We start from the raw sequence: 16,549 nt of genomic DNA, 5'->3' as shown, positions 1-16,549 counted from the left end.
ATCTCAAATAAAAACTGTCTCTTTGGTTACGTACATTTCACTGTCATCTTTGCGACAGAAAGGTTTGTATTACAAATACATTTTACTACAGACAGTCAAGAGAGTGAACTTTCATGAGTGGGATGATTTCAACCAGGTTGTTACCTCATTAGTGCAATCAGTGATGGAAGGAATTCAAGGCCTGTATAAGTAGGTGTACATTATGCTATAAAACTCTTCTTCAAACGTAGTAGAGCATCCTGAGTTACTTGAACATAGTCTGTAGTGTTTTAGATGGTTTCTTTTCAGCAAGTTGCTAAATTATGTTTTCTCACACTACTTACCCTACTTATCACAGGAGAGTTTGTGCATTTATATAGTAATTTATTCTATGTGATGTTACATCAGCTATTTTAAACTTAGTGGTCCAACAAGTTTGTTGATATGCTTTCTTATATATTTATTGCCTTCTGTTTTAAGTCCTACACTTTGATTTTTCGTAGGGGCTGCCCTAAGAAGTGTCCTTCTTGCCTACAGGAGCTTCACTCACCGGTCATCTTGCCTTGCAGCCACTTCCTGTGCGATGTCTGTGTTGAACAGCAAGCACTCTGTTCTGAAAGAAATTGTGGGAAGGAAATACCAGATGACTTAACTTTTAATCCTGCATTGACTCTTGGGTATCTACCAACAACAATCAATTCATTTTAGGTTAAACTTGTTCTGTGTTTTCGTTATTGAACAACAAAGATGATCCTATCTGCTCTAAGAATAAGTGATGATGATATGGCCAGCTTGTCCATGTAAATGCTTTTTAAAACAAGAGGCCCAAATTAGGATTGGAAGCCTGTTTTTAATTTAGCCATCGCTGCCTGTATAATAGCAATTTGTTTGTGCGATCACATGGCTACCTTGCTCTGTTTATTGTTTGCATGTTGATGTTTTGTAGGAAGGATAAAATGGCTGAGTTCAAGGAGTTCAGACAGAGACTAAACAAGTTCTTTATGAGCTTTGTATCTGAGGTGGTGTTTAGTGGGCAGCAGGAGCCAGAGGAAGGCATCATTCAGTGGCTACTCAACTGCGTAACATTTGGCAGTAATACGGAAACCAGGCAGTTTAGTCTCTTCAACAGTGCTGATGTTGTTGATCCGACACCTGTGCTTAGGTCATTTCTACTAAAGCTTCTGCTGCAATGCAGCCAGAGTGATGCCGCCAGCACTCATCTCAACCGTATTCTTTCTGAGTGGACAGGGGAGAAGAGTAATCAACTGCAGACGATGGTTCTTTTCATGGACTGCTGGAAGGTAACTTTAGCCTGATATTTATAGTTCCGTCGCATTGCCAATTCATAGTCATGTCACTCTAAGCATTTTGCTGAGATTTAAGGATATCGTTTTATTTGTTTTGAACTTGACAACTTTGATTTAAAAACAATAAACTTTTCATGTATTTAATTACCACATTGAAAATAGAACAAATGCAGTTTTGACATTATGCTTGTATCGAACAGGTAATGGAGTTTTATTGACCAGTTGCCTCGGGCTTCATCTAAACTATTTATTAGGAATGCGTTTCTTAAATGATCTTCTGCATTGTTTTCCAGCTGTCTTCGATTGTTTATGTAAATGTGTTCAAAAGTTTAAATGTGGTCAAAAGTTTAAATGTGTTCAAAAGTTTAAATGTATTCAAAAGTTTAAATGTGTTCAAAAGTTTAAATGTGTTCAAAAGTTTAAATGTGTTCAAAAATTCAAATGTATTCAAAAGTTCAAATGTATTCAAAAGTTTAAATGTATTCAAAAGTTTAAATGTGTTCAAAAGTTTAAATGTATTCAAAAGTTTAAATGTATTCAAAAGTTTAAATGTATTCAAAAGTTTAAATGTGTTCTAAAGTTTGAATGTGTTCAAAAGTTTAAATGTGGTCAAAAGTTTAAATGTGTTCAAAAGTTTAAATGTATTCAAAAGTTTAAATGTGTTCAAAAGTTTAAATGTGGTCAAAAGTTTAAATGTGTTCAAAAGTTTAAATGTATTCAAAAGTTTAAATGTGTTCAAAAGTTTGAATGTGGTCAAAAGTTTAAATGTGTTCAAAAGTTTAAATGTATTCAAAAGTTTAAATGTGTTCAAAAGTTTAAATGTGTTCAAAAGTTTAAATGTGTTCAAAAGTTTAAATGTGTTCAAAAATTCAAATGTATTCAAAAGTTCAAATGTATTCAAAAGTTTAAATGTATTCAAAAGTTTAAATGTATTCAAAAGTTTAAATGTATTCAAAAGTTTAAATGTATTCAAAAGTTTAAATGTGTTCAAAAGTTTAAATGTGTTCAAAAGTTTAAATGTATTCAAAAGTTTAAATGTGTTCAAAAATTCAAATGTATTCAAAAGTTCAAATGTATTCAAAAGTTCAAATGTATTCAAAAGTTTAAATGTATTCAAAAGTTTAAATGTGGTCAAAAGTTTAAATGTGTTCAAAAGTTTAAATGTATTCAAAAGTTTAAATGTATTCAAAAGTTTAAATGTGTACAAAAGTTTAAATAAGCAAATAAACAGCCTTTAAAAGATGAACTGAAGTCTTTAGTATTGTCAGCACAGTTTATTGCGTCATTTCTTAAATTAGACAAGGCTCACATATTTCTGTAGGATATTGAAAGGGTGAGTCTTCAGCTACATCCCTCAGAGCTAAGCAAGCACCTGCTACAACAGATAGACATAGTGCTTCACAAGGGTATGAACATTGATTTGGCTAGCCTGACCAGACTAGCATATGTCCAGAGTCTAATGAGTCAGTGCGTGTCGATTGTGTTGAGATCTCATAGTGGTGCCCAAACATCAGCTTTCTGCCCAAGGACATTGTCAGGCATCGAGTCGGCTTTGAAAAAGTTGATCACCCGGAGTCGTCAATCAGGAAATCTTCAACCTTGGTAAATCCAATGTACTTCTATCTTTGAATATCAGGGCAACATAGATGAGAAACATTGAGCACTTAACTCAAGATAAATATGACTAAAAGTTCCCCTGTCATACAGCCCACGACCAAAGTGATAATAAAAAAAGAAAGGGTACTGCCGGTTGAGTAATGCAATATTAGCAGTCAAATGGCACTGCAGTGCAATAGGAGAACTGCAATGGTAGCTGCAATGTACTGGGTGTTATTATGTACAACAAACAGCAATAATGAAAGGAAAAGATTATGTTTATATCTCTCCCTACAATAGGAGAAATGCAATATTAGAAATAAAACGGCAAGCTGCTGTGTAATATACATATACAGTGAAACATGGATAACTCGCCCTCGCATATAGCGAACACATGGTTAACTCGAATGGATTTGCTTGGTCCGTTCCCACGCAATAATAAATGGCTTTATATAACTCGACCTCGGCACCGTTAACTCGAACAGTTTTTTGCCGAATTCACAAACGGTTTCCTTTCAATTTATTTCGAAGGAGTTTCCACTAGTCACAGAGACTACTCTGCTTTCTTAACGAAAGCGCTTTTAGTACGCGTATAGTGTACGTATAATTTGCCCCGTACCGTATAATGGAACCGAAAAAGAAATAGTATAAAAATGATTAATAGGGTCGCTAAGACGTTCGCTTAGTTACGGCCAAGCTATAAACGTTGGAAGGTATTAGCGATAAAAATTTAATAAAGATAGACACAGCATGCAAAATACATATTGCAACAGTGATTATATGTGGATACATAAAGATAAAACGTCACAAATAGGCTCGTGGCTTGGCGTCCGCTACAACAGACATCCGCTTTACGATGGCATCACGCAAGCAAAGAAAAGCGTGGAAACCTTCTGACAAACCTAAAGTACTCGAGGAAATCGAAGCTGTACAAAAGCTATCAGCATTATCAAAAAGAGAAAATTTTCCAAAAAGTACAGGTTCAACATGGATTAAACAAAAAGAAAGAATAAGATCGTTATGTGACCAAAATTCATCAAAGCTAAGAGATCGTTCAACGTCGCTCAAATTATTGACTTGGTTTAGACAAGTGCGTAGTGAATGCGTACCTATCGATGGGCCAATTTTGTTAAAAAAGGCTAACAAGTTTTTAAGGACTATAATAACTGTTTAAAATCTATTTCTACAAAAAGTCACACTGTTGATCTTTGTCAAAAAAATACCTTGTCACAGACTACACTCGATAAGTTTTTTAAATGAAACAACTGATCAGATGTAAAGCATGCTTTTTTGCATTGGTCATAAATGTTTACTTATGTCCAGTTTTAAAAATTATCAGAAAGAATAGATATTTTTCTATTGGGCTGAGATTTGTTTGCAGTTTTAGGTGATGTGACTGACAAGACGTTTTAAGATTAAAATTGGCAAAATTGATCTCGAGTAAAACACTCAAAAGAAAAAATGTCTTCTGAGCGTTTTAACCGCGATTAGGTTTTGCCAATTTTAATCTGAAAAAGTTCTGGCAGTCACATCACCTAAAACAACACACAAATCTCAAGTGTATAAAAATATCTATACTTTCTGATAAATACTTTAAAACTCTACATCAGATGCCTTTTAACTTACAACAAACAACCTATACTTTAGTTTTATATATACAACTAGTTTGTATATGTATCTACTGATAAATACATTCACTTGTGACTGTGCTCTGATAACTTGAACGCTCTGATAACTCAAACACTTTCGCTCGGTCCCGTGAAGTTTGAGTTATCCATGTTTCACTGTATATAGCTGGGGGGGGGGGGGGGCTGTATATCATTGGTCATAGCAACCAATATCAAGAAGTTGTGATATTTATCTAGATTTCTGTATTTATATCTAAAAAGTTATGCTGAATTTAAAAATCTAACAGATTTTAGCTGGTTGTCATAGAAATAGCTGTATATCTATAAGAAAATGTAGGCCTAATACTTAAATTTGCAGATATTATAAATATATTGGTTTGGGCGATATTGGGCACAGCCACAGTATCATCATCAAACTCTTTAGAAAAATAATAACAGTAACATATTGCATTGTCACTATATACTTCGATCTTGTAAATTCGAATGCTTATTCTTATAATTAAATATTATAATCTCATAAAATCGAATAATTATTTTTACAATTAAATATTGTAATAATCTTATAAGAATTGTCAGAAAAGTATCATCGTCATTTCCTTTACTTTCACTGCTTTGGACATCAGTTGGTATACCAAAGTACTCATTATAAGTGTAGTAGTAAAGTCCAGTAGAATCGGCAAAAAATCAACGATTACTTTTCAATACTTCTACGTTACCTACATGCATGTAAAACCTTCGGCAATTGGACAATGGCATAGACTGGTGAAATGTGTACGGTTTTTCTCGTGAAATGCGCACGACTCAATGGTCCTATACTCTCTGTCACACGGCCTTATCGGTGTTTCATTGGGCGGTCTTAATTTTGATTGAAATAGGCTTGTCAAGTTTTTATTTCGATTTTAGGCTGAATTAATCTGTCTATTTATGTATCATCCGATCAGGTGGGTTAGTTTTAAGATATTGTAGTAACCTTTCAAAGACTTGGTAACATATTTAAATAGGTTTATATGTGTTTTGTATCATTATTATACTTAAACGACTCTACACAAAAATGGTTAAATTTGTTGAAGAGATTTCGGTACAAGGGTTTGGTCATGGCCTTTAACAGATAATTTTTCAGGAGTTGTGTGCACATATGCATTTATCATAAATCTCCCAAACAATCGCTTTGCTCGTGTTTGGTCGTGGGAATATTATTGATTGCTACTCTACTATTGCAAAAGCCATATTGTTTAAGTTTGTTGATGAACAAAGACAGGAATTTCTCTGTCTCGGCAGGTTGTTTATTGCGAGGCAGATTTTATCAGATTACGGCGAGGCCTACCTTAAAGATCTGATGACAACACCTCTCAACTACTTGATACCAGATGAGATCAAAAGAGATTTGGAATCTTTCACTGTACCAGATATTCTGTCTGTATATGGAGGTCAACCATATGTTGAAATAAAGACTGCTGTCGATGATGTTATCATTGAGTCAGCATCTGACGAGACACTTGCCAATTCAATTAATCAACTCAAGGAGGTCTCTATCCTAACATATTAGTTTCTTAATTAGCTCTAGCTTGTACTAGTTTGAACTTGGCATCAAGTAATCACTGTTAAGCTCTTTCTAGCTGTTTGCTGTTCTTTTGCATATTAGTTGGATGCTGGCCTCAGTAACTATTGAATAGCAAGTGAACTAGTCGAAGTTAGCAAAGAGAAAAAATTTGTAAGTTTGTTGTCACAGAAAATTACGACTGAAAGGCAGTAAGAACATATTGTAATTTAATAATCAAAATTTGATCAAAACATGGCTATAACACTATCATTGTATCTCTTAATACACCTGGTATAGACTATTCTTTTACTTCTGCAGCGACATGCCCAGCAGGATGACACGATGCTACAGGTGCTTTTTACTAGAGTCACCCGTACCCTTGTACAACGAACACCTGTATCAGAGCTTGTTAGAAATCAATTGCTGGAGCAGCTGAATCCTGTCTTGTCTAATCAGCATAAGGTAATCCTGTGATGATAAACACTGCTAGTACTTTAGAGTAATCTTATAGAACATGTTAAGACAGAACATTACAGAACAGGTGTACATATGCCTAGAGCTGGACACCGGAAATGTGTTCGACACTGAACAGTGCTGGAATATTGGATAAACTATTGGCATTCATTACACTGACACTGAAACCTTAATAAGCTACTGTTATTTTATTATTAACCACATTGTGGTTAAAACTTGTTCATATAATATTAACTCATGAACATATAACTGAGTGATATGTAGAGATGTCATTTGTATGTGTACATTTCTTAACAACAGATGTTACTGGCAATGTTCATGCGTACTGATGGGCTTCCGAAGGAGATGGATGTGAAACAGTCAAAGGGAATCAACCTCAGCATGCTGATTCTTAACCTATACAGTTGTTTGGGTGGAGCAGGTCCTAAGGCTGATCTCAATCCACTTGCTGAGATTGTCAACCAGCCTCTGCAGGCTGCGGTGAGTTTTGCTCAAATGCCCTAGTAAGTTGTTTCTGGCAGTATTGCTCTTCATAAAAGTGTGTCTACAATGCTTATTTAAACGGCATTTATCTTGCAGCAACGCTTTCTGCCCACTATGGAGGACAATAACTATGAAGTTAATCGAGAAATGATTCGTAAAGCCATGCAGGCTTCTGGTGATAATCCTACTCCATACAGTAAGTAATTGCTTTTTAACTTTGGCGAAAATTAATTAGATGAATGCCTCAACTAAAAAAATTATTAAGTCACGCTTAAAGTTAGTATGTTTCATATTTAAACCTTCAGATACATCCGTGGTTAGCCAACATCTAAACAAGGTTTTATTTGTTTCTGATATACTTGTGTATGATGTGTTAGCAATATCAATAAATATATACCGGTATTTGTTTTAGAGTGTTCCAATGGACATCCATACATTGTTGGAAATGTAAGTTGTAAACCAGATATTGTATAAACTTTTTGCGCATCATTGATTTGCAAAAATATGTAATACCTTACAAGAGAGTTCTGTAACTTTCTAGAAGTCCTCGTGCTCCAGCCGCGTGGCTTGTGCTCAAAACCAGATGACTCACAAAAGAAAAAATAATCCTACAACAAGCCGCGTATGCCCACAGACCGCGGCTAATGACTGAGGTTTTTGTCATCCTTGACCCCTTCAGGAGCGAGTGTTTAGAAGGGTTTCACTATAACCCATGTCCCCTTCAATAAGAAAACAGGCTGCATCAGTACACGTGAAAAGAATTTTCTTTTACTTCCAAGTTCGAATTAAAATTCCTAAACCCTTGCATGAAGAAATTCTTGCCATGTCTCAGCTAGATTTTTATTGCGCTGTTAGAGGGCTTCACGTTTATGGAACGGTGCCGGTCAGGAATGAAACGGTTTTAATGACCTATGACTGTGGTGAGTTAAACATTAGCGATAAATTCTTCGTTAGTCTGAAGTATTCCATAAACATGACCTTGAAAATAAGCGGGTAGGTCTCCAAAATCCCGTACATAAAAGTGTATCATGACTGCGATTCTATGGTTATAGCGCGGAACTGAGCAGAGACCGCATTTATCGAGAAGCCGCCCTAAGCCTCACGAAAGTTTTAAAAACTTGGTTTTAGCTGCGATTTATGACCTTGAACCGGAAGCCGCGCCCAACGACAAGCCGCGCGGCTTGAGCATAAAGACTTACGGTATATATCGCAATAATGTACACTCTGTGTCAGTGTAGCCGTATACTCTGTATCAGTGTAGTTGTATACTCTGTATCAGTGTAGCTGTATACTTTGTATCAGTGTAGCTGTATACTCTGTATCAGTGTAGTTGTATACTCTGTAACAGTGTATTTGTATACTCTGTATCAGTGTAGTTGTATACTCTGTATCAGTGTAGTTGTATACTCTGTCTCAGTGTAGTTGTATACTCTGTATCAGTGTAGTTTTATACTCTGTATCAGTGTAGCTGTATACTTTGTATCAGTGTAGCTGTATACTCTGTATCAGTGTAGTTGTATACTCTGTATTAGTGTAGTTGTATACTCTGTATCAGTGTAGTTGTATACTCTGTATCAGTGTAGTTGTATACTCTGTATCAGTGTAGTCGTCTACTCTGTATCATTGTAGTCGTATACTCTGTATCAGTGTAGTTGTATACTCTGTGTCAGTGTAGTTTTATATTCTGTGTCAGTGTAGTTGTATACTCTGTATCAGTGTAGCTGTATACTCTGTATCAGTTTAGCTGTATATTCTGTATCAGTGTAGTTGTATACTCTGTATCAGTGTAGTTGTATCCTCTGGATCAGTGTAGCTGTATACTCTGTATCAGTGTAGTTGTGTACTCTTTATCAGTGTAATGGTATACTCTGTATCAGTGTAGTTGTATACTCTGTAACAGTGTAGTGGTATACTCTGTATCAGTGTTGTTGTATACTCTGCTTTAGATGAGCTGTACATTGTGTGTACATGCGGGTGGTTGTGGGTGGTTGTGGCTGGCGTGGGTGTGGGGGTGGATGGGTGTGGGTAGGTGTGTGCGGTGGTGGTGGCATGCGTGCATGTGTCAGTATAGCGGTATTCTCTGTATCATTGTAGCCATAGGTCCTCTATTGAACTCACTAGTTTATCTGTATTGATGCACTTATACATGGTACGTCACCTTGCTCTTGTGATAGCAATCAAATTTTTGTTAATGCCTTCTAACAAATGTCACCATGCCTACTTTAATGCCAAAAGCATTTTATCATGATACATTTTAATAATGTAACGTTTACTTTTACAACGAAATGCTTTTATCACTTTCATTACAATTGGAAAAAACTACAATTTTATTCAGATGTTAGGGTGTCATTGTTTGTGCATTGAGCAAAGGTATATCGAGTGCTTTATCGTCAAGGAGCAGAGTTAAGATGTGCATTGTAAATAAAGCATTTTTCCAGCTCAAATATCTCGTGGTTCATAGTAAGTTTTTCACAAATTGGTTTTGTCACAGTGCGGTCAATTGAATGGCTCTGGTAGATGCCCATGTGGAGCTCCTATTGGCCGTGGAGCTGCTACTGAAAAAATAGACCCCAATAATCAGTGAGTATAAGCTTCATTACAATTATGGGGCTAGTATCAACAGAGCCTCATGACAGTATTTTCATTAGTTGGTTTTAACATAAACAAACTCGCTGCTGTAAGTGATGTTGGTAATCTTTTGTAGACCATAGGTGACATGCAACATCTAAAGTGCGAGTTTGACATGCAGATTTTAACATGTGATTTTGATGTGTCGTTAAGGTCACACATACTTTAGAAATAAAATAATTAGTAGTTTTATGTAATACATTAAATGACTGTTTGAAAAGTGCTGCAATATCTTCCTACTTATTACAATTACTTACTCTATCCTTACTCACTCTGTCCTTACTCTATCCTTATTCGCTCTATCCTTACTTGCTCTATCCTTACTTACTCTATCCTTACTCACTCCATCCTTACTTACTCTATCCTTACTCACTCTATCCTTACTCACTCTATCCTTACTTACTTTATCCTTACTTACTCTATCCTTACTTACTCTATCCTTACTCACTCTATCCTTACTCACTCTATCCTTACTTACTCTATCCTTACTCTATCCTTACTCACTCTATCCTTACTCACTCTATCCTTACTCACTCCATCCTTACTCACTCTATCCTTACTTACTCTATCCTTACTCACTCTATCCTTATTCGCTCTATCCTTACTTGCTCTATCCTTACTTACTCTATCCTTACTCACTCCATCCTTACTTACTCTATCCTTACTCACTCTATCCTTACTCACTCTATCCTTACTTACTTTATCCTTACTTACTCTATCCTTACTTACTCTATCCTTACTCACTCTATCCTTACTCACTCTATCCTTACTTACTCTATCCTTACTCTATCCTTACTCACTCTATCATTACTTACTCTATCCTTACTCACTCCATCCTTACTCACTCTATCCTTACTTACTCTATCCTTACTTTATCCTTACTCACTCTATCATTACTTACTCTATCCTTACTCACTCCATCCTTACTCACTCTATCCTTACTTACTCTATCCTTACTTTATCCTTACTCACTCTATCATTACTTACTCTATCCTTACTCACTCCATCCTTACTCACTCTATCCTTACTTACTCTATCCTTACTCTATCCTTACTCACTCTATCCTTACTCTATCCTTACTCACTCTATCCTTACTCACTCTATCCTTACTCACTCTATCCTTACTCACTCTATCCTTACTCTATCCTTCCTTACTCACTCTATCCTTACTTACTTTATCCTTACTTACTCTATCCTTACTCACTCTATCCTTACTTACTCTATCCTTACTCACTCTATCCTTACTCACTCTATCCTTACTCACTCTATCCTTACTCTATCCTTACTCTATCCTTCCTTACTCACTCTATCCTTACTCACTCTATCCTTACTCTATCCTTCCTTACTCACTCTATCCTTACTCACTCTATCCTTACTCACTCTATCCTTACTCACTCTATCTTTACTCACTCTATTCTTTCTAACTCTATCCTTACTCACTCTATCCTTACTCACTCTATCCTTACTCACTCTATCCTTACTCACTCTATCCTTACTCACTCCATCCTTACTCTATCCTTCCTTACTCTATCCTTACTCACTCTGTTTTGGCAATCTTTATCCTGATTCCATCTCCACTCACTAGTTTATTTTTTGTTACTCACTTATATTCATTAATGCCTTCCTTTTTCACTCTAATTACTTCGTTCTTATCAATCTTATCATTGTTTTTTCCTACCCAGTTTTTCTCTTTCCTCATCAGACCAAACCTTACTTTTACCATTTTAGTTACTATCGCACTATCAGCGACCTTTCCTGCACAAATTTCAAGTTCACTAGCTCTTATTCATGGCCTTGATAATCTAATTTTTCTCATGTTAGTTTGTTTTACCAGATTTCACTCCCATACCCATTATTATCTTTAGTTCGTGTTTTTCCTATCATGTGTTTTATCTGATCATCCTAATCGCTCATTCTCCCAACTTAAACCTGTTTCTGGTTGTATATCTGATGCATATGCTCTGTTTTAGAGTAAGTTTGAGTAGACAAGGTCACATCCTCGGTCCAGCTACTGACCGAGCTATGGCTGTACCAGAAAGAAGTCTCACTAACTTATCATGTGCTGTCCTCAGATGCCTTACACATATTTCACTGTACACAGCCTCTTTATTCAACAAAACGCAGGTAATCTATGACTTAGGAAATTAGATTGTGCATGTCTCACAAATCAGTTATAAAATCGTAGTTTACAGTTATACTGCGATTGAGTTCTCCAAACCTGTGCTCAAAGTTCACATCAAAAGAAGACAATTTAAGAGATTTTTAGAATATTGGTGCTAACAATGCTGGAAGTGAAAGGTGGATTATATTAAGCATGTTTCTGGATACTCGGTTGATCTTCTTTAAGCTGATCATGAGCCATAGCAAACTTTGTGTTAGCTCATTGGTATTCAAGTCAAATAGTTTTTGAGCTTAAATCGGTCTTCAAAGCCTTATATGACCATTTTTAAGAAAACAGACTTTGCATGCTGGTAGATGTCAAAGGGCTTTTTAAGTTGTCTAACGTCGTCAGCTAAGCCTCAAAAGGCTTCAAATTTCAAAATAAATATACTGGCATGTACATGTAGTTAGCTTGGAACTCACTTTAGGTAGCTGAACATGAAACTGGCAGCGATGTTTCTCAACTAATGTCAGCCATCAAGGACTGGTAGCCTTGTTTGTGGAGTTTTCCCTGCGGGTTTGTTTGAGTCCAAACTTCATGGTATTAACAATCAGCTAACCTTTTCTATCACTATTCAGAGTTTGTTTCAATTCTAAGAAGGCTGCTTAAACCTTTACATTCCAACCCCAGTAGTGCCATCTTACTAGCTGGCTGATAGCTTATTACTTGTATTTCATGCTAGAAAGATTGTCAGCTAGTCTTAAATGACACCCTACAGTTATTCCTTTCAAGTGTATCCTCACCTACTTTCATTTTTAGATGATGTCAGTTTTCCATCCTCAGCTTGCTCATTCTGATCATGTTCAGCCATTTCTTGAAGCACACATAAATCTGAACTTGCAGCAGATATCTCAGTGTTGTGCTCAAAGTCTGGATGACTCCATACTTCTTCTTCATGAAGTCATCTACAGAATGAAAGGTTTGCTTTTTTTATAACTTGATGAGCATTTATGGAATCTTGCCACAAGTCTGTGTGCCTCTATAATGATGGTATAAGGTCCATTTCCTGTGCGTGCTTACGTCTCCAGTTTGTGTTGATAAAAATGACAGGCTAGTTTGAGTTCATATCAATCAAAGTTATTATGGTACATTAACATGTACCAGCTGATCGTAGATATACATAGGCACGAACTTTTACTGTTCTTTTATACAACCACCCACGTGCTTATGATCTCATATGTATAAGAGACAAATATGAGTTTGTTTTCATATGCATGTATGAGTTTAAGGAGTAGCTATTTATATGATATATCCAATTTCTTCATCAGTGACGTAGTTATAGTTGTTATAACTTGTTTACATTATTGTTCCTGCTGCAAAACTTTCCTTTGCAAACTTATGGCAACTTGACGATGTTATATACAGTAATCCAGCAGAATACACAAGGAGGTACAGTTCTGTCTAGTATCACTCAGAGGCAGCAGTGGGAGCAGAGGTTTGACCAGGCATACATACAGCCTGTCTTTACTGGTGATTTGGTAAGTTAAATCTGTTTCTGAATACTTATAGCTAGTTTATGGTCTGAATGTTTCTATTATTACTATTACTATTATTGAAGTTGCCTTCACTTGCTTACAAATTATGATTAGAAATATGGAAAAAAGCTTTAATCAGCTAGTCTTATGAGAGCTCTTATTTTCATATTAGCAGTTTGTGTTTGTGAGTAGTTTATGCTTATAGTGTAAGCGTGTGAGTTTACCAACTTAAATAACTGTTTATCTTGTGAAAGCTGAATCAGCTCTAAATACTATTCATTGATACATTTTTATATAGACTGAGTAAATTCACCTTCTACTTAATATATAGGCTGCAAAGGTTGCCTCTACGAGGGACAAGCTGAAGGACGCAGACTCTGTAGATTTGAAAAGACTACTTTTGACAGCTGAGAGGCCTTTAAATGAGACAAACATTTTGGCCTCTCCGGGTCTCTGGGAGTTCAATAGGCCTTTGACACTACTCGCTCTTGAGAATAAGCTTCAACCAATCCAGGTGATACTTTTCTCCCATGTCAAGTTTTTTTAACTAGTTTGTGGTTGTCAGTTTGTGGATACCATATTTTGGAGCATGCGCCCTGTTACAGCTAGTCAGGCCTGTACAAAGAACTCTTTGTGTAGTGCATGAGCTCTGTTTTCTGCTTATTCAGGGCTTGGAGAATCTCAAGATGCTTGTTGCTCAGTACAGAAAACTAAACGCTCTCACTTACCTACCAGACATTGTAGAACTGGTTAAATTCCTCTCTCAGGAGTTCCACAGTAAATTGAGTAGAAAGGAGGCCAGCACTACTAGCATAGATACTTTCTGCGATACCTATGAGCGTGACTTCTCTCGTCTCAGGCACCGCGTTGGCAGCTTCATAACTGCTTGGAATATCTTTGCTGATGGTAAGACACCGTCTGTCATTGATATAATTAGTGGTTGTATCTCAACATTTGCTCTCTGAATTCTTACCTACATAAATAGTTGAGAGGATATCTTGAGATATCAGGAGCTTAATTTATAAAATATTCAGATAAGTTGTATTTACTCAGGAGGCATTAAGATTCTACAAACAGTTGATATTTGATAATATACAGCGCTAGAAATTAGTTTATTATGTTTCAAATTAAGTTGTAATAAAATGTCTTGGTTAAAACTGACTAACAATTGTTATTAACTCAATAGTGTGTTGAAGCCCAGTAGTTCAATATGTTCAAGTGTAGAGGTGTGGCCCCCTTAGGAAGAATATTGTACCTTGGCATAGAGAATACAAACTGACTCACATTTATTTATTGTCCTATAAGTAGCTAGTAGAATCAGTGGTACTGATTCCTGCGATTCATCATATACCACTCTCATTGGCTTCTATTTAAGAGTAGTATTTCACCCATCTACACTGTAAACATCTCTTTTGCATGGTTGTCAGTTTTCAACTTTAGGTTCTTTGAACGACTTGATGCTATTTAAGGTTTTTAAAGAATAGAGAAAGCATAATATTACGAGAAATTCCACTGTCATACAGCCCACGACCAAAGAGATGGCCAGAGATATTGGCAAAAAAATAAAGGGTACTAATGGTTGAGAAATGCAATATTAGCAATCAAATGGCCCTGCAGTGCAATAGGATAACTGCAATGGTAGCTGTAATGTACTGGGTGTGGGTGTTATTATATACAACAATAAGCAATAATGAATGGAAAATATGTTTATATTTTCCCCCTGCAACAGGAGAAATGCAATATTGGCCAATATTAGAAGTAAAATGCTCTGATATTCTTAGAATAATCAATTTTATTAATATAGTAATAATAGAAAACCAATACACAATTTTGTTTACATTTCAAAACGTCATAGGTAGCAACATCGAAAAGTTGTGGTATTTATATAGGTTTTTAGAAAATTTATTTAAAAAGTGTTTGGTCATGACAAACAACAACAATGAAAGGATAATATTACACGTTTATATCTCTCCCTTGCAATAGGAGAAATGCAATGTTGGCCAATATTATAAGTAAAATGCACTGATATTATTAAAATAACCAATATTGTTAATATAGTAATACAGCAATAATAGAAAACCTATGAGCGTTAATGCGTCTCGAAGATTTCTGCAAACTGCAGCAAAATAAAAGCTGTTATAAAAGTGTTATAAAGCTGTAGGCCTAATTTACTGTAATGTATGTAATTCAACAACAATAAAGAAATATGTTTATTATAACTCTGAAATGCAAAATTAGAAGTAAAATGGCAAGCTACTGTGTACTATACACAGTTTGAAAGTTGGTTGCGTTGAATGTAGAATGGTTTTGATAAGCGATCTTTAACAGAAAGCGGGTAGGAGCATTCACTCGTATAAAAATGTAGCAAAATAAAAAATGTTCTCGTCATGAAGGGGCGTTGTAGTTTGGCCTTAGCTTGTACGTAAGTTGTAAAGAATTTCGGCTAACGTTTTAAATAATGAAACCTTCGGTGATTGGACAAAAAACATAGGCTGATAAACGGTGTACCACAATTTCGTACCTGTAAATCGGTCTACGCCTCAAACGGTCTACGTTTATTACAAAAACCTTCGAATAAATTCGATTACAAGTAAACAGCACCATAGACTGGTAAAATGAACACGGTTTTCTCGTGAAATACGCACTACTAAATAGTTCTACAATCGGTCGCACGGCTTTATTGGCGTTTCAATTTTCGGTCTTAACTTTTATTAAACCGAGCTTTTCAAGCTTTTTGTGGCAATTTTCGTTCAAATAAATCTGTCTATTTGTGTATAATCCGATCAGATGGGTAAGTTTAAAGATAATACCGATAATTTACAAAGACTTGGTAACATATTTAAATAGGTTTAAATGTGTTCTGTATCGTTATGATACTTTAACGACTTTACATTCCGATGCTTAAATTTCTCGATGAAATTTCTAGCCAAGGGTTCGTCTCATTGTTGATGAATAATTTTCGTAAGTTGTGTGCACATGCATTTATCATAAAAACTCCCACACATTGCTCGGCTCGTTTGCTCGTGGAATTATGCTTTATTAGTTATCTTGAGGTGTTGACTGATGTTCTAAAAAAGGAATCAAGGAGATTGACCCACTAGAAGCTGAGGTATAGCCAGCCAAACACAGGTCTACCTAATAAAGAATCAGAGGAAAACCCTTCGAAAATCCCGAAAACTGTGACGTATGAAATCGACTTAATGGTCAGGTGCCGGAGTTGCGTACCCTTACCGCCGTTATGTATAATGATTGTTTTGGCTACGAGATGTGAAACGCTT

General features: G+C 35.9%; 1 protein-coding gene and 1 pseudogene across 1 annotated transcript in view; both read left to right on the top strand.

Moving 5' to 3' along the window:
* Positions 1-16,549, top strand: part of LOC137394078 (E3 ubiquitin-protein ligase rnf213-alpha-like) — a 159,964-nt gene that overhangs the window by 125,710 nt on the left and 17,705 nt on the right. Inside the window, exons 78-92 of the mRNA XM_068080796.1 lie at positions 92-189; positions 483-656; positions 926-1,280; positions 2,608-2,888; positions 5,789-6,035; positions 6,369-6,512; positions 6,825-7,004; positions 7,104-7,203; positions 7,420-7,454; positions 9,499-9,587; positions 11,606-11,759; positions 12,556-12,715; positions 13,162-13,274; positions 13,603-13,785; positions 13,940-14,177. Of these exons, the coding sequence (XP_067936897.1) occupies positions 92-189; positions 483-656; positions 926-1,280; positions 2,608-2,888; positions 5,789-6,035; positions 6,369-6,512; positions 6,825-7,004; positions 7,104-7,203; positions 7,420-7,454; positions 9,499-9,587; positions 11,606-11,759; positions 12,556-12,715; positions 13,162-13,274; positions 13,603-13,785; positions 13,940-14,177 (2,551 nt within the window). The remainder of the gene's footprint in view (positions 1-91; positions 190-482; positions 657-925; positions 1,281-2,607; positions 2,889-5,788; positions 6,036-6,368; positions 6,513-6,824; positions 7,005-7,103; positions 7,204-7,419; positions 7,455-9,498; positions 9,588-11,605; positions 11,760-12,555; positions 12,716-13,161; positions 13,275-13,602; positions 13,786-13,939; positions 14,178-16,549) is intronic.
* LOC137392953 (uncharacterized) lies at positions 9,612-11,201 on the top strand (annotated as a pseudogene).

Source organism: Watersipora subatra, chromosome 4 (genome assembly GCF_963576615.1).
Source record: "Watersipora subatra chromosome 4, tzWatSuba1.1, whole genome shotgun sequence".
Taxonomy (NCBI): domain Eukaryota; kingdom Metazoa; phylum Bryozoa; class Gymnolaemata; order Cheilostomatida; family Watersiporidae; genus Watersipora; species Watersipora subatra.
This window is presented reverse-complemented; position numbering and strand designations above follow the sequence as displayed.